This window comes from Aulostomus chinensis, chromosome 17 (assembly GCF_037954235.1).
Source record: "Aulostomus chinensis isolate RoL2024-O1b breed Wild chromosome 17, RoL_Achi_v1.0, whole genome shotgun sequence".
NCBI lineage: Eukaryota > Metazoa > Chordata > Actinopteri > Syngnathiformes > Aulostomidae > Aulostomus > Aulostomus chinensis.
In genome coordinates this window covers 27024391-27041822 of record NC_141336.1, presented here as the reverse complement: position 1 = coordinate 27041822, position 17432 = coordinate 27024391, and the positions used below count along the sequence as shown (strand labels likewise).

At 46.3% G+C, this 17432-nt stretch overlaps 2 protein-coding genes across 9 annotated transcripts in view; both read left to right on the top strand.

Annotated features, from left to right (window-relative positions):
• Positions 1 to 5431: 5431 nt before the first annotated feature.
• Positions 5432 to 17432, top strand: c17h5orf63 (chromosome 17 C5orf63 homolog). The gene is made up of 4 exons (XM_086181782.1): positions 5432 to 5584; positions 15071 to 15160; positions 15486 to 15542; positions 16289 to 17432. Exons 2-4 carry the CDS (start codon positions 15077 to 15079, stop codon positions 16463 to 16465), a joined length of 318 nt encoding a protein of 105 aa, XP_086037908.1. The 5' UTR covers positions 5432 to 5584; positions 15071 to 15076; the 3' UTR covers positions 16466 to 17432.
• The window catches only part of mipol1 (mirror-image polydactyly 1), a 48467-nt gene continuing 36475 nt past the window's right edge, over positions 5441 to 17432 (top strand). For 4 of the 8 annotated variants that reach the window (XM_086181778.1, XM_086181779.1, XM_086181777.1 and 1 more), the window contains exon 1: positions 5447 to 5588. The gene's annotated coding sequence lies outside the window, so the exon portion shown is untranslated. Of the gene's footprint in view, positions 5675 to 17432 lie in introns of all 8 variants that reach the window. The other 4 variants (XM_086181781.1, XM_086181775.1, XM_086181780.1 and 1 more) reach the window with 3 other exon arrangements.

The window sequence follows — 17432 nt, the reverse complement described above, 5'->3', positions numbered from 1 at the left end:
TTCTTGCTGTGAGGCAACGGTCCTGCCCACTTCACCACTGTGCCACCATGTCAGCACCAGAGAGGCTGCTGAAGTCCTTCTATGCGTTTCCATGTGAGCAGCAGCAGATGTTGGACACAAGCAGCAGAACTAAAACTGTAGTATACTCTCAAGAGGGAACTCTGCTTCACTTGGAGCTGCTGGAATATGCTGGGGAGGAAACGATTTTGGTTCTGGTTCTGCCTTCATATCTGGTCCAATCTTTGTTGAGCAGAACCCAGATTCACCTTTGCTAGAACAGCAATAATGGAGGTTTATTGGAACTGTTCTATCAAACTAGAGCAACACATCTTCCCCTGGAAGCGCAAATATATCTGATGATCTGTCCTCCAGCTACCATTAATAGAAAATTAACAATTAATTCAAGCTACACGAACGTAAGCATAACAATCACATTAAACCTCTTGAAAATATAATTTTTTTTCACAAGTTATTTTTCTTGGGAGAATTTTTGCAAACTTTTAAATTACTTCTTTTTACTTTATTACCAAGACAAAACTTTTCACCAACCAACCACACTTCATGCGAGTTAATGTCTCCATGAGTGAATTTCTAAAAGTAGAGGGCAGAATTACTGTATAGCTTGTAAACTATTTATTTGTTTCTCTGCTTCACAATATCTAATTATATATATATATATATATATATATATATATATATATATATATATATATATATAAACACACACACACACACACACACACCCTGGTAGGGTCACCCAAGGCAGACTGTTCCAAGGAGTCTGTGTACCCAGCCAAGAGGGTTACAGGGGCCACACCCTGGAGACAGGCCCGGGGTAGGAGCCTGTTGGCAAGTGTCTGGTAGTCAGGCCTTAGCCTATGGGGTCTGACCAGTCCCAGTCCAAAAAGGATACATGGATTCGTCCCCCCCATGGGTTAGGGTTAGGGTAACCCTAACCCTAACCCCCATGGACCCACCAACCGCAGGAGGAACCAGAAGAGTCCAGTGCAGTGGGGTTTGGGCAAAAGACCAAGGTGGGGGCCATGGCTGTCTGATCCCCAGACATGGAAGCTGGCTTTTGGGACATGAAATGTCACCTCTCTGGCAGGGAAGGAGCCAGAGCTGGTGGAAGAGGCTCAGTGTTACCAGTTAGATATAGTCAGCCTAACCTCGACTCATAGCTCCAGGTCCGGAATCCAAGTCCTTGAGAGGGGTTGGACTCTCCCCTTTGCTGGAGTTGCTCCCCAGACGAAATGGTTGCTTCCCTGCGCCTTCGGGTTGGGGAATTGGTCCTGACTGTTGTCTATGCTTATGCGCTGAACAGCAGTTCAGAATACCCACCCTTGTCCCTGGGAAGGGTGCTGGATGGCCCCGACTGGGAACTTCATTGTCCTACTTGGGAAATTGAATGCTGATGAGGACAATGACAGCATGACCTGGAGGGGCGTGATTGGGAGGAACGGTAGGCCCGACCGTAACCCGAGTGGTGTGCAGTCATTGGACTTCTGTGTGAGTCGCAGTTTGTCCATAACTAACACCATGTTCAAAAATAAGGATGTTCATACCAGAAGTCACTGAAGCAGTGAAGCAACTCCACGGTGGCAGAGCTCCAGGGGAATGAGATCCTCCCTGGGTATGTGAAGGCTCTGGATGTTGTGGGGCTGTCTTGGTTGACACGTCTCTTCAAAATTATGTGGACATCGGGGGCGGTGCCTTTGGATTGACAGACCAGGGTGGTGGTCCCAAATTTTTAAGAAAGGGGACCAGTGGATGTGATCCAACTTTCAGGGGATCACACTCCTCAGCCTCCCTGGAAAGGTCTATGCCAGGGTACTGGAGAGGAGGGTCAGGACGATAGTCAAACCTCAGATCAAGGAGGAGCAATGTGGTTTTCGTCCTGTCCGTGGAACTGTGGATCAGCTCTTCATCCTTGCTAGTATGCTGGAAGGGGCATGGGAGTTTGCCCAATCAGTCCACATGTGTTTTGTGGATCTGGAGAAGGCTTATGACTGTGTTCCCAGGAGCACCCTGTGGGGGAGTATGGGGTGGATGGCCCCTTACAAAGGGCCCTCCAGTCTTTCTACCGGAGGAGCAAGAGTCTGGTCCGAGTTGCCAGCAGTAAGTCGTACTTGTTCAGAGTGGGGGTTGGACTCCACCAAGGCTGCCTTTTGTCAGCAGTTCTGTTCATAACTTTTATGGACAGAATTTCTAGGCGCAGCCGAGTGGTGGAGGGGGTCACGTTTGGATTGTAGTCTTTTAAAATCTGCTGATCAGGCAGGCCGGCTCTTTGGTCGGCATGAAGTTGGACTCACTGGTGACGGTGGCAGAGAGGAGGACTCTGGACAAACTGCTGGACATTATTGACAAGTCAGCCCCCCCCCGCACACCGTTATCAGCAACCAGAGGAGCCTGTTCAGTGGAAGGCTGCTCTTCCCCAAATGTAGGACAGATAGACTTAAGAACTCCTTTGTCCCTCCTCCCATCAGGCTTTGTAACTCCACACTTCTAACCCTAACCCGATTTACCGGTCAATCTGCGTTCCAACCCTCACCCATGGTCATGAGCTTTGGGTCCTGCCTCAGGTGGATGAGTTTAAGTATCTCGGGATCTTGTTCACGAGTGAGGGTAGGATTGAGTGAGAGATTGACAGGCGAATTGGGGCAGCGTCCGCAGTGATGTGGGGACTATACTGGTCTGTTGTGGTAAATTTGTATAATGACTTGGGTAATGACTGAAAGAATGAGATATGCTAATACAAGCGGCCAAAATGAGTTTCCTCCTCAGGGAGGCTGGGATCTCCCTTAGAGACAGGGTGAGAAGCTTAGTCCTTCAGGAGGGACTCAGAGTAGAGCTGCTGCTCCTCCAGGTAGAGGAGTCAGTGGAGGTGGTTCAGGCATCTGGTGAGGACGCCTCCCTCAGGAGGTGTTCCAGACTTGTCTGACCAGGAGGAGGCCTCAGGGCCGACCCAGGACACGCTGGAGGGATTATATCTCTGGGCTGGCCTGGGAACGCCTCAGGATTCCCCCAGAAGAGCTGGTGGACGTGGCTGGGAGAGGACAGGCTGGGCTTCCTTGCTGAGGCTTGTAGGAACTCATAATGTAATAACATAATGAGTGCATAATGTAATAACGTCTTTGGTCATGATGTAATAATGTCACAATTTATTACACTGTGAGCCCAACTATGTAGCAACTCATCACGTAATTAAAGCTCATCATGTAACGCTAGCTGACCCTGAGAGAAAAGCGTTGCTTTACCACCATCTTCACCTCTGCCACTCCTGCAGGGTCCTGCTAACACCTCTGGTGGTCTGTCTGTGTGGAAGCAGAATCACAATATTTCTGCCAGATGTGGTGGAGCATCAAGTCCACAACGACCACACCAGCACACGGACGACTTAGAATTCACTGACAGGCAGAGGGCTATGTTTGACTATGATTTGTACATAGGTGGTGCTGCAGTAACAGGGTGGACTAGGGAACAGGAGGGGGAATGTAGTCAGTTTTATAGTTTATGAGCTTTTACTGTGGAAAGTCTTGTACGACTGAAAAACAAACTGGAATCAATCAATCAATCACTCAACTAGTCAGTCAGATCAAAATACTTCCTCTTGTCGGCTTTAAATCTAATCAGGTATTTGAGCGCAGCAGTGAAGGCAGCAAAATCAGTGTAAGTAACTTTTTCACATTTGGTTACTCAAGTCGCTTTGGTTTTTCTTCTTCTTTTTAGTGCTAAACTGGTGGTTGCAAGCCACCTGGATGGTACATTACTGCCACCAGGATGGTAGTGTGGCTTCAGGACAGTCGACTAGGGAACAGGAGGGGGAATGGGGGATTGGGATGAGAGCCAAATAGCCAATCAGATTTCAGCAAAATTAGGTCACTCTCAGTTCAGACAGAACCAGGCAGGTACAGTTCTAAATGGGTCGGGCCAGTCCGACAAACCTGACGGGACCCGCAGGTTCGGGTCATCAAAAAATATGCAAGTGGGCTGGGTTGGTCCCTTTTTTGCAAAACAAAAAACAAATTAAAGCTGCAAGCAGCATTGTTAGGGCCTGAGCCCCCGTCGTTGACGCCAGCCTGAATCCAACGGTGTATTGGGTCAGCCAGCGTTACTGCCATCCAGTCCCCCATCAAGCTGGCTTGCTCTCCCTGCCTCCCCTACCAGAAGCTTCCTTCTTCAGCTGTTATTAACATTTCCATGTTTCTCACATTCTGCATTGTAAACTGTTTTCTTGTCTGTAACAACATCTACTGCACGTCTGTCCCTCCTGGTGAGGGATCCTCCTCCCCTCCTCACCCTGAGGTTTCTCAGATTTTTCCCTGTAAAGGTTTTCTATGGAGTTTCTCCTCAGTCGATGTGAGGGTCTGAGGGCAGAGGATGTTGTTATGATGCCATGTGAAGCCCTTTGAGACAAACTGTTGGTGAAAACGGGCTATACAAATAAAATTGCCTTGCCTTGCCTTGCCTATTGGTCAAGTCTGTAGGCCTTGTAGTTTAGGACTTAGAAGCCTGAGCCTGAGGCTGCTGCCTGTTACCCGCATCATTCAGAGGGGCGGGGCCAGACCGGACGCTGCTTCGTGCGCGCCTTTAGCCTGACCCTGGTGGATAAGATGGAGTTGGAGACAGTAAACTTGCTGCAGGTGAAGTCACCGTCGCTAGAATCACTACAAGAGGAGCAGGGAAACCAGAGGTAAGGACAGTGGAGTGGTTCTAGATTCTGATGGAGGTTCTGGCATCAGATTACGTTTTGCCTATTGGGTTATTTTAGTGTTTTAACTACAATGTGGTGAGAAAAGTAGCCCTATTGGCAAGTGTTTGAGTTCTGTTTATTTATTATTTTGGGATTTATTTAATCTTTGTTCATTCCCTGAAACCACCTCAGTTTTTGTTAAAGTGTATTGTTTCGGCTGTTTGTATTGTTAACTGTACTGTGAACATTAAAGGAGGGATATGAATTCCTGTCTGCTGCTGTGTATGAGAAAAAACATGCGATCGGGAGGAGGGGCTTGATTGATAATTCATGTTGTTGTGTCGGGCTGGGTAGGGATTGGGCTCTAAAACTTGCGGGTGGGTTTTTTATTTTCAGGGCCGTTGAGAACTCTACAGGCAGTGCGACACCGACACCCCGCAGTCCGCAACCCACGTTCGGACGTGTCTCCCTCGGCCCGGCAGTGTCGTGTGGGTGACAGGCTGGCCCGCATAATGTGGATGTTGCTTGCTTTGTGACATTATTATACAGACTGCTACAGTGCTACTTTGTTAAGAGATAATCGTGTATATTGAAAAATATATAGGTCTATAAAAAAAATTCTCCGCCGCCGGGCCGGCCTGGGCTGGACCAGCGTTGGAGAATTGTTCCACTTCCACGCCAGCACGTCCCTTGGTGTAAAGGGCGACCAGCAGGGGGCAGCAGCCGCTTTGCTCTGACGTTACACGGCAGGACTCTCAGAAGGGAAGGAAGACGAAGAGTTGTGGGGTCGTTCTGCGGAGCGACACCGACAACTTCCACCTGTCATCGGATTCACACCCAGCAAACGGAATAAATCCGGTGTACAGGAGAGAACCACGGACTTCGTCCGAGGTCGGTGAGTTTTCTGGTTTCCTGGCTGAGTTTCCTGGTTCGGTTCGTTCGAAAGCCTCTGGCGATTGGCTAGCCGGCTAACAGGCTAAGGTGTGTGTGTGCGTGCGCGCGTGTTATCGTTTTATAGTTTATGAGCTTTTACTGTGGAAAGTCTTGTACGACTGAAAAACAAACTGGAATCAATCAATCAATCACTCAACTAGTCAGTCAGATCAAAATACTTCCTCTTGTCGGCTTTAAATCTAATCAGGTATTTGAGCGCAGCAGTGAAGGCAGCAAAATCAGTGTAAGTAACTTTTTCACATTTGGTTACTCAAGTCGCTTTGGTTTTTCTTCTTCTTTTTAGTGCTAAACTGGTGGTTGCAAGCCACCTGGATGGTACATTACTGCCACCTGGATGGTAGTGTGGCTTCAGGACAGTCGACTAGGGAACAGGAGGGGGAATGGGGGATTGGGATGAGAGCCAAATAGCCAATCAGATTTCAGCAAAATTAGGTCACTCTCAGTTCAGACAGAACCAGGCAGGTACAGTTCTAAATGGGTCGGGCCAGTCCGACAAACCTGACGGGACCCGCAGGTTCGGGTCATCAAAAAAAATGCAAGTGGGCTGGGTTGGTCCCTTTTTTGCAAAACAAAAAACAAATTAAAGCTGCAAGCAGCATTGTTAGGGCCTGAGCCCCCGTCGTTGACGCCAGCCTGAATCCAACGGTGTATTGGGTCAGCCAGCGTTACTGCCATCCAGTCCCCCATCAAGCTGGCTTGCTCTCCCTGCCTCCCCTACCAGAAGCTTCCTTCTTCAGCTGTTATTAACATTTCCGTGTTTCTCACATTCTGCATTGTAAACTGTTTTCTTGTCTGTAACAACATCTACTGCACGTCTGTCCGTACTGCCACCTGGATGGCAGTGTGGCTTCAGTTATGAAGCAGAAAAGCAGGGTCATATCAACCAATACGATTCTAAATGTAGACTAGTGCTTATTTATGGCCAGGCAACTCAAAATACTCTTCTGTACGTTGTACTAATATTCTGTACATTGGTACATGATGAGCAAAGCAAAAGAAAAGGAGACTACTCCTACTCTCTATCCAGCTCCTGGTGCTGCTGTCTCTTGGATGCACCATCTATCACCACCATCTTCTTCTGTTGGTGGTCCGTCGGCACCAGGTCTGCTTGCGTAACCTAATCCTAACCACAACACTCGGTGGCATCGGACCAGAGGGGTGAACTAGGAAGCAGGTTCATCATAGACAGGCTTTCTTTCAATAAGCCGGCTCCGCAAACCCTGAACTCCCAGTCAGAGGTCACTGGTATCAGGGCGGTGGGTGGGATCTCTCTCTGTCAATCAAAGCTTTCTGCTTCAGGCTCTGCGCGTCTCCATAAAAAGGGGCGTGTAACGCGTCATGTGACTCTTAGGAAACGGACGGATCGCGTGCCGCCTACTTTAGTCCTGAAGAACAAGTGACTATGATGGAGGTCAGGAACAACATCAAACAATTATGACAGCAAAAAGCAGCACAGCTGCTGCCAAGGAGGGGAGAGAGGAATGCTGGGAGAAGAGCAGCGATGGCGTCAGGTCATCAGTTCCTGATGTACTTGACCTGTGAGTGCTGGCGCCCCCCTCAGGAACCCTCTGAAGGAACCAGATTCATCAGCTCATCACTCTCTCTGGGCCGCCCACATCCACAGCTCTTCACCTGAGACTTGATGCACCAGGTTTAAATATTGTACTCGAGAAGTAAATTAAGGTCTGACTGGTCCCATAATAATGGATGAGTGGAAACACTTAGGTTTTGGCCAAATCAAGGTGAAATTAATTTTGTAGATTGAGTATTATCTGTGATTAATACCAATAGACTATCAATTTTCTTTCTTTCTTTTTTTTCAAAGTATTGTCTTCATTTGTGGTCACGTGGCTCTAGCAGTCTGGAATACTAACGCAGTCCCTCAGCTGAGAATCTGTAGCGTGCATAGGAGTGACGTCAGGAGAGGTAGTGGATCACTCCGGTCTCTGAACACTCTCTCCCTCCGAAGAGAACCTTGGTCAGTGATGGCCCTGAGGTCCACCAGATCGTTCAAAGATGGTGGTGCCGTTTTCAGAAGAGGTGGTGAATGAAAGGACAATGCTTTTTACAGCTGATTCAAGCAGAAACTCTGAGCATAACCTGCTCCGGACCAGGTGAGGTTTACCACATAAGTTACCATGGTGATCCAGCCAGGTTAGAAGCGATCCAACTTCGTGACATTTAAAACCCTGGCTTTAGTCCTAACACACCTTGCTAACCCGCTAATCTCGCTTCAAAGTTCACCCCTCTTGTTCCTCCCATTGAGCGGATTCAGGACCTCCTGACTCTGTGGAGGTGTTTGGCTGTGGCTGACCTCCTTCAGCCTCCTCATGGTTCCACTAGCTTGGGGGGCCCCAAGGTTCTTCAGTTCTGATCAGCTTCCCTCTCTTCAGTACCATCTGACCTCAATGAGCTCATCCGAATCACATTCTGGTGTCGCTGCTCTAGATCCTGGCGATGTGTATCAGTGAGTCCATATCTCACTCATTCCTGCCTGCAGCTGGATCTCATCACATAGAGGAGACTAGTGCTGGATCCAGTTCACTTTAGAAACAGATCAGTTGCCAGTCTTAGTGGTGATCTATCTGAGAGGGTTCAGATATGCAGAACAGCAGAAGGGATGGTGCATCACCGTGGTCCATTCCACCTGAGGGTCACCTGTGCAGCTTTGAGTTGTTCCTCAGAGTTGTGAGCACTGGGGTTGTTTCATACCGCCTTCTCCCATTTTGCTCTTCCAGTTGTGCAGTATCGTAATGCCACTGTATGAAGGCGAGGAGGAGTGTAACTAGAAAGTGAATTATTAAAAGTACAAAGAAAAAAACAGACCACACCACCACCCAATGAATACAGTATGTTTACTGGAGTTTTCTGCACCATCGCTTGTATTTGTCATATCAGAAGTCTGTAAGCCTTCCTATTTGTAAGCTGTCTTGAGGTGAGCATGTTCTGGAGTGTTAGTGACTTCCCCAGTATAGAGAAGGATGGTCACGGTCTTCTTATGATAAGTGACACATTGGTGAGTGACATGCTGGTCCTTGTTGGCTGGTTTGGGCACATCACACTGATAGCGCACTGCAGCAGGACTTGGGAGGCACTTTGCGTTCAACTTCATCTGTAGCCAAGCTGCCAGGTAAGGCAGGGTTTAAGTTTTGTCTGACCCAGTCAGGAGTACACTAGGGGCTGACTGAGATGGGATTTTATGTATTGACACCTATTCCGAAAAAGTAGGGTTCCTGTTTTTTGATCTATATCTACCGATATTTTTTAGTCATTTTTTATGTCACATTTAAGAATTAAAGAGCAACTATAAAGGACGGGGTAATATTTGTTATACTTTCAAAAAATAAACTTTATTAATTTAACATATAACGTCATACATGGAATAATGTATTTTGTCACCAAACTTAAAACTAAAAAGTAAAACTAATTGAACAACAAACTGAAATAATATGCACAATATTTTATAACAAGTAATACAGTCAACTGTCACCTGACCTTTTAAGGTCATTAACGTTATTAGATGAAACAAAACAGAACTTAAATATTATGCATCTGCTTTTACAACAAAATAGATGCACTGCACATTTGGTTATTTTAAATTGGTCCAACAGTGAACTTGAATACCGCCAATTCAGGAGGCAAGTTGTAGTGCAAGAAGCTCAGTTTCTCCTCATTTTCTCCTGAGATTGACATTCCCTTGTCGTCATAAATGTTTACTAAACCACACAAAACTTCAGCTTTGTTCCCAGCTACTATTACCTCAGTGGATTGAAACACTAATCAGAAACACTTCTTTCTTGCTTGTAAAAACATGTCATCTTTAGCAATATATTGGTGTCAGTGTACCTCCTACAAACATTAACTGCTGGTTTGTAGCTGCCAAGTGAAAAGATGAACAGCACCTCTTTCTAACTTTGAAACCATCAGGGGAAACTTTCAGCAGAAATTATATGGTGGAAAACCACACTTTTAATATTTAAATACCCTAAATTCAACAAGGGCAGCTGTAGTTAGCTAGCCAGCTAATGTAGCAAACAAGCTTGATTGGTGGAGGGTTCCAGACAGGGATGTTGTTTTGTTTCATTCCAGCATTGCGTGTCACCAACTAGGTAACACCGTAGCACAAAGCATAAGTGCACTCTTCTACACATGCTGTAAACAGCGCTTTTTTATAAACAGTTGAGTTGGAGCATCCCCTGCTGGGAAAAAATTGTGACGACATCATTCCTCATGTTCTGTAAAAAATAAGTTTTCATATTGGTACATATTATGCCAATTCCAATAAATCTGTGAAAGGCTCATATCAAAACCAGCTTTCGTGTCTGGGGATCAGACTCCCTTGGTCTGCTGCCAGAACCACATTGCACCAGACCCTTCTGGTTCCTCTTGTGGCTGGTGGGCCCACGGGAGGACGAGTCCATGTAGCCTTTTTGGGCTGGGCCCAGCCGGACCCCATGGGCAAAAGCCCAGCCACCGGACGCTTGCCCCCAGACTCCTACCCCGGGCCTGGTTCCAGGGTGGGGCCCTGGTAACCCTCTGGCTTGGTACACAGTGTGTTTGATCTTCTTCTATTTCCCATGAAAGCTCTTTGTCTGGCCCTTCGTTTAGGACCAGTCTGCCTGAGGGGACCCTACCAGGGGCAAAATGCCCCTAACAGCATAGTTCCTAGGGTCCTTAAGGTATGCAAACTTCTCCACCACGATAAGGTGACAGTTCCAGGTTTGCTGGAGTTGCTCCAGGTGAGAGGTGGAGGGCCGGGTTGGGCTTTCTGATAGCCCCCAGACTCTCTGCCTGTACATTGGTGTTTACCCCAGTGGAAAAAAGGGTTTCTTTCCTGCGCCTTCGAGTTGGGGAATGGGTCCTGACTGTTGTCTACACTTATGCGCCGAAAAGCAGTTCAGAGTACCCACACCTTTTTTGATTCCCTGGAAAGGGTACTAAATGGTGCCCGACTGGGGACTCCATTGTCCTACTGGGGGACTTCAGCACTTATGAGGGCAATGACAGCGTGACCTGGAGGGGCCAGATTGGGAAGAACGATAGCCCCGACCTGAATTCGAGTTGTGTTCAGTTATTGGACTTCTGTGCGAGTCGCAGTTTGTCCATAACTAACACCATGTTTGAACATAAGGATGTTCATCGGTGCACGTGGCATCAGGACATCCTAGGTTGCAGGTCTGTGATCGATTTTTATAGTTGTATCATCGGATCTACGGCCGTATGTTCTGGGCACTTGGGTGAAGAGAGGAGCTGAGCTGTCAACTGATCACTGTTTGGTGGTGAGTTGGATCAGGTGGCAGGAGAAGACACAGTGCAGACCTTGTAGGCTCAAATAAGGGTTTCCTGGGAACGCCTGACAGAAGAATCTGTCAAGATGATCTTCATCTCCCACCTCTGGCACAGCTTCGACCTCTTCCCGGGGGCAGTGGTTGACATTGAGTCCGAATGGACCGTGTTCTGCTCTGCCATTGTTAAGGTGACTGCTGTGATCTGCGGCCATGTGGCTGCTGGGGTCAGCTGTGGTGGTAATCAGTCAGGCAGTTTGGTGAGGCCACGGAGAATGACTGTTGGTCGGCTCTGAAAAGGTTCTGGCAAACCATCGGGGGGGGGGTCTGTCCAATCTCTGGGGCAGAAGTCGCTGAGGCAGTGCAACAACTCTGCGGTGGCAGAGATCCACCCTAGGTATCTCAAGGCTCTGGATGTTGTCAGGCTGTCATGGTTGACATACCTCTGAAACATTGCATGGACATCGAGGGTGGTGCCTTTGGAGTGGCAGACCAGGAAGGTGGTCCCCATCTTTAAGAAAGGGGACAAGAGGGTGTGTTCCAACTATTGGCTGATCACAATCCTCAGCCTCCCTGGAAAGGTCTATGCCAGGGTACTGGAGAGGAGGGTCAGGTTGATAGTCGAACCTCAGATCGAGGATGAGCAATGTGGTTTTCGTCCCGGCCATGGAACCGTGGATCAGCTCTTCATCCTTGCTAGGGTGCTGGAGGGGGCATGGGAGTTTGCCCAACCAGTCCACATGTGTGAAGTGGCAGGGATGAGAATCAGCACCTCTAAGGTTGAGGCCATGGTCCAGGTCGGAGAGGAGGTCCTGCCTCAAGTGGATGAGCTTAAGTATCTCGGGATCTGGTTCACGAGTAAGGGTAGGATTGAGTTGGAGATTGACAGGTGAATTGGGGCGGCGTCCGCAGTGATGCAGGCGCTATACTGGTCCGTTGTGGTAAAGAGGGAGCTTAGCCAAAAGGCAAAGCTCTCAATTTACTGGTCAATCTACGTTCCAACCCTCATCTGTGGTCATGAGCTCTGGGTAATGACTGAAAGAACAAGATTGCGAATACAAGCGGCCGAAACGAGTTTCCTCCGCAGGGTGTCTGGGCTATCCCTTTGCGATAGGGTGAGAAGCTCGGTCATTCAGTAGGGACCCAGAGTAGAGCTGCTGCTCCTCCATGTCCAGAGAGGTCAATTGGAGATGGTTTGGGCATGTGGTGAGGATGCGTCCTGAATGTCTGCCTCGGGAGGTTTTCCGGGCATGTCCAACCAGGGATTATATCCCTCGGCTGGCCTGGGAACACCTTGGGATTCCCCTGGAAGAGCTGGTGGAAGTGGCTGGGGAGAGGGTGGTCTGGGTTTTCTTGCTGAGGCTGCTGCCCCTGGGCCCTGGACCTGGATAAGTGGAGGACAGCAAGACGAGACAAGACGAGGCTCATATCAATAGATCGGTTGAGCACTTGAGAACACCATTTGTCAGACAATGTTTTATGAATCTGTCTCTGTATGATGGAGGCATCTTGCTTGAAAAACAGTGAAAGTAAGGAATCAATAACTTTAGTTTCACCAAACTTGATGGTAGGCAAGTAGAGGGTGGCACCCACCTCTGGTTGGACAAGCTGCCAGGGTTGCCCTTTTCTTTTAGAGCTTGCAATGCAGTGGTGTACAGCGCTGGGTCATACATTTTGGCTTTGACTAGGTCAGGAGCACTGAGAAGCTTCATTCAAGCAGCTGAGAAGCACTTAGTACTTGTACGGTGCAGTCCATTGAGCGTGACTGCCCATCAGATTATCCAATGCCATCTTGAGCAGAGTACAGTCCCATTCTTGGTCATGTTCAAAGACTGGTATTTTTGACTGGGAAAGGCTGTAAGGTGAGGCAAACAGCACCTCTGAACCCGAGTGCCAAGGACACCCCGACAGAATCAGAGTTGAGATAGGAGGCCTGTGAAACTTGCTTGCTGGAATGGTTGGGTAGCAGCAGAGGCAACTTAACTGTAGGTTTCAGTCTTGACTGCTGAGGGGCCTTTGGCTTGATGCTGCTGGAACTGGGTGCCAGGTCTAGCAACAAAGTTGGGTGTAACCTTATTGGAAGCTCACTGGGGATATCAGTATATGCTCTCCCACAGGATTGTTTCCTGAACTAGTGACAGAGCATGCTGGGGGTATACACTCACTGATGAGGAAACGAATGAGCTGACAGTGGATATAAAGACAGACCTGGAACTTGAGGGACAAGCTTTGCAGGATTACAGGTTACAGTGACAGTGATGCAAACATGAGAGTATGTAAGCTAGCTAGCTAACATGCTTGGTACAAGACTACCCGCAGCACAAAAAATAGCGACAACAGAGAAATATCATTGAATAAACTTTACAATAGTCCCATAGGCAAAGGGAAATAAGGCTGAAGTTGTATTCAAAAGTCTTCTTTTGTATTTTTATTTTTCTTACGACTATTGCCAGGGTCCTTGAATATTAGATAAATTAACTTTCTTGAGTATTAAACTAAATGCTTTATTTCTGGCTTTAGTTAAGCTATAGTCACTACCTTACCAGGGTAGATGATGTGTACATATAGCTCTTGTACTCTTAAACTATTCCAGTAAATAATTCATCATTAAATATGTTTATATCACTTTGGTTCCTCTCTTGACGTTTCATACATTTATTACATACATATATTTCCCATATTCATAGATAAGAGGATCTCAGTTTGTATTTTCCAATTTCTGAGCTCCCTCAGGTGTTATGCAGATGAATCCTAGAAATATTTTCTGAAAATGAAATGTGAAAACAAGCAAACATAATAGGGTCTTCGCCTGAAGTACCTTCAGGCTCAGGCCCTCATAAGTCATTTAAAAGCAAAGAATACGATCAAAAGAGTAAATATTTTCAAATTGCAATACGTCAACTTTACAATAACTTTAATCTTGTAATATTTTAATGTCAGACGCTACGTGGTGACGTTCATTCACATAAAGTCGGAGCGAGGTGCACCTAATACTGCTAATGTTTGCAACAAATGCTACCAGACAATGAGGATCTGTGACTCCAGTGTCTCCAGTCTGGACTCAAGTGGACTGAGGAGGAACCTGAGGCCCCGGTGTGTGAATGTGGTGAAGTTCTCAGCAGTAGATCATGGAACCTTTGACCCAAACACCAAGGACTGAGAGACCAGCTGACCCACTGCAGTATTCCAGATCCACAGGTCCACCTTGAGCTCCACCAGCAGCCACTAGAAAGTGACCTGCCAGCAGGGAATCATACTGTAGATCCCAACACTGGTGGTGGTGGAGGAGAAGAAGAGCCTGGTGGTGATCAGCCTGAATCCCCCTGGAAGAGATGGTGATGGAGCCGGAAATCCCGGACCGACCAAATTCGTCACCTTCTGGTTGTCCTGAGGATCAACACACACTTCTTCTCTGCTCACATCCACAGCAGAACCAGAGACAGCGCCTCCTCTGATCGGTCAGATTCATTCTGCTTCGTATGGTTCTACAACTTACTGCTGTGCATCTTGATCATTTGAGTTGTGTCCTTACTGGGTGTATACTACCATCAAAGGTGATTCCAACAAAGGTTGCATTTTTCAGATTTCACATATTCCTTTACTGAACTGTTGGGGGTACATCAAGTTAAAGAGTGTGGTTCTAGACCTGCTCTACTTTTAAATGTCATGAGATAACTATTGTTTTGATTTGGCGCTGTACAGATAAAATGGACTTGTCAATTTAAAATGACTTTTGGCAGTTGTATTTTTAGTTGGTGCTTGGTTCCTGGATCTGGCTAAAGAATATTTGGTTTGTTTGCAGTCAAGAACCATGCTAAACCGCATCCCCTTCGAGTGAGCTAATCACATCAGACGGACTTGATTCAAATACACCTCATTACTCAGATCTGCCCTCTTACAAATTTGTCTGGACTAAAGGAAAAGATGGGGGTGGTCTAGTCGCAGTTGTGTCACTTGGCTCCAGATAGCATTTCAATTGATGTCTTTACTGGTTATAGCATCACATCCTCAGCAGTGTTCTTGGATCTGTGGAACAGACACAGTGGAAGGATGTCAGCAGATGATGAAGATACCATCCCCTCTGCTTTGATTGGTCATCTGCAGGTCAGTGACTCAGTTATTTTTCTTTTCTTCTCAGATTCAAATGTTCTTGCGCCAGAGTTTCAGCGTGCAACTTCGCAGGTTTTCCCAACGTGGAACATTACCGGTTCTCACGCTCTTCACCAAGGTAACCCTGTATCACACTGGACAGTCAGGGTTTCTGAACCTGAAACCTAAAAAAGTCCCTCACTTGCAGAGGCTAACAGCTAACACTAACGGTCTCTCAACTCTTTGCTGCAGATCAGTATTTATCAAAATTTTTTAGCCAACATGTACCTCCTCAGATAAAATTAAGACACGAAGTACCACCATTGTAAACAATTATCTTGTGCTCTATTATAAGAAGAAAAAACTTATTTTTGAATTAAAATCACAAACATATTTTCAGAATAAAAAATAAATGTTAAAGCTGAATGTTGTCTCTCCTGTGATGCCACGTTGTGTGTTTGCAGGATGCGTGTCCTCTGTGTAATGAAGCCAAAGATGCCCTGGAGCCATTTAAACATAGAGTGAGTCAATTGTTCCAACACCTGCCTACAAGTCCAATGATGCACTGGTATCAGCTCCTTAATCTTTATGGCACTGTATGAACTGCATTTCTCTCACACTTTGAGGCAAACACAACAAAAACAACAAGACAGCAATGAGGACACTTTTGATAATGAAAACACACATATTTACCAACAAAGACTGACAGGTATATTGATGGTATACTAACAATGATTAAGTTATATTAATGATAGAGTTGTAGTTTGACCAATAATGCAGCGAAGATGACTGGTTTATCAACAAGTACTTGTATGTGTTGTGGAAGGGTCAGATAAAACTCCCTAATGGCATCTCATCTGGTATGACATCTCTATGACGATGGTCAATCTTAGGGATGGAGCAGTGCTTATTTAAGGATGCTTCATGTATATCACCATACAATACTCATATCACATAAGCCTTGTGATATGAGTCACGGGCGAATCTGAGAGAGAGAGAGAGAGAGAGAGAGAGAGTGGACGCTGGAAGTCTCTCGTCACCACAATAAGCTGAACTGTGCATCTGATGTTGGCTGGCAGAAACAGCTGAACAAGAACACTGGTGAACATGCATGTTTAAAAACATTCCTAAATATGCTGGACACGTCTGGGATGGCACAGCGTGGCATTGAATAAATTTATAATCAATGTCTGATTGAGCCTTAAGTAGAAATATCCATGTTTTTTGTTGATCTGCTGACTGTCTCCTTGTCTTGTGTTGATGTCAGTTCATCCTCCAGCAGGTCAACATTGAACGTCCAGAGAATCGGGTCTGGTATGACCGCTACAAGTGGGACATTCCAGTCTTCCACCTGAATGGACACTTTGTGGTGAAACATCGTGTGGACCTTGACCTGCTGGACAAGCTGCTTCAGGAAGCTGAGGCACAAACACCTGGCACTTGAGTCCACATGGATAACAAATGCTCATAAATATTAATAATTAAAAAGTAATCAATCAATTCTTGTCAATGACTGTGTCTCTGTCTCTGAACAAACTTAGAGAGGGCAGGGAAAGTTTTGTTATCAATGATGTCACTTAAAGTGTAAGAAACCAAAACCAACCAAAAAAGTCAAAAAGAGCTTGGTGAGGTCCTGAAGATGTCACTGATATGTCATGGAAACAACATGGCAGCATTCTTCACAATTGTTCAATGACAATTCAGACTGGACCGTTTAGATGCCATATATGTCTCAGGTGAGTCACCTGATCCTGTGAGCTCATTAACATTTCATCTACTGTGGGCACACAGAGACAGGCAGGTGTGTATATGGCGTCCGGCAGCAGCCGAGCTGTGGATGTTAAGCTTGCTCTGCAAAGGGCTAAGAAGAAGATGAACGACTTGCAATTGCAACTGCTTGACAAGTAAGATTTATAATCTGATGGTGTCATCTGCAGGTACGCTGAAGGGGCAGAGTCTGTTCATTCACATTACCGGTACTGGAGCGTCACTGCACGTCTCAGTGTACAGTGTGGAGCACAAAGTCGATGTTAAGATGGGAGGAACAGGAAGAGAGCAGGGCAGTTGCTCTACATTGATGTGGAATTCGTTCTGATAAACAAAAAAATCATAACCTCAATAAACAACAATTAAATGAGATGCTCGTTACTGAGGACAGAGCCTCCTGAAGGATTATTGAGGTTTTGAATGTTTCAGCACATTAATGTTACTTAAATGATCTTTCTCTAATGTACAGCTACATCCATAAATATTTAGGATTGATTGATTGATTTCATGATTTTCTATTAATATAAACAGCTTTAGTCTTTTCAATCCTTTAAAAAAAAAATCAAGATCTTTTTATGATTTTAAGTAGGACACGTTAGGTTTTGTGGTCATGATGATGATGATGGTGATGAAAACCCTTTGTC

Coding starts and splice junctions, on each gene's coding strand:
- c17h5orf63 (XM_086181782.1), top strand. CDS start 15,077: ATGTTCTTGCGCCAGAGTTTCAGCGTGCAACTTCGCAGGTTTTCCCAA. Junction 15,161..15,485: donor TTCTCACGCTCTTCACCAAG/GTAACCCTGTAT, acceptor GTGTGTTTGCAG/GATGCGTGTCCTCTGTGTAA. Junction 15,543..16,288: donor TGGAGCCATTTAAACATAGA/GTGAGTCAATTG, acceptor TGTTGATGTCAG/TTCATCCTCCAGCAGGTCAA.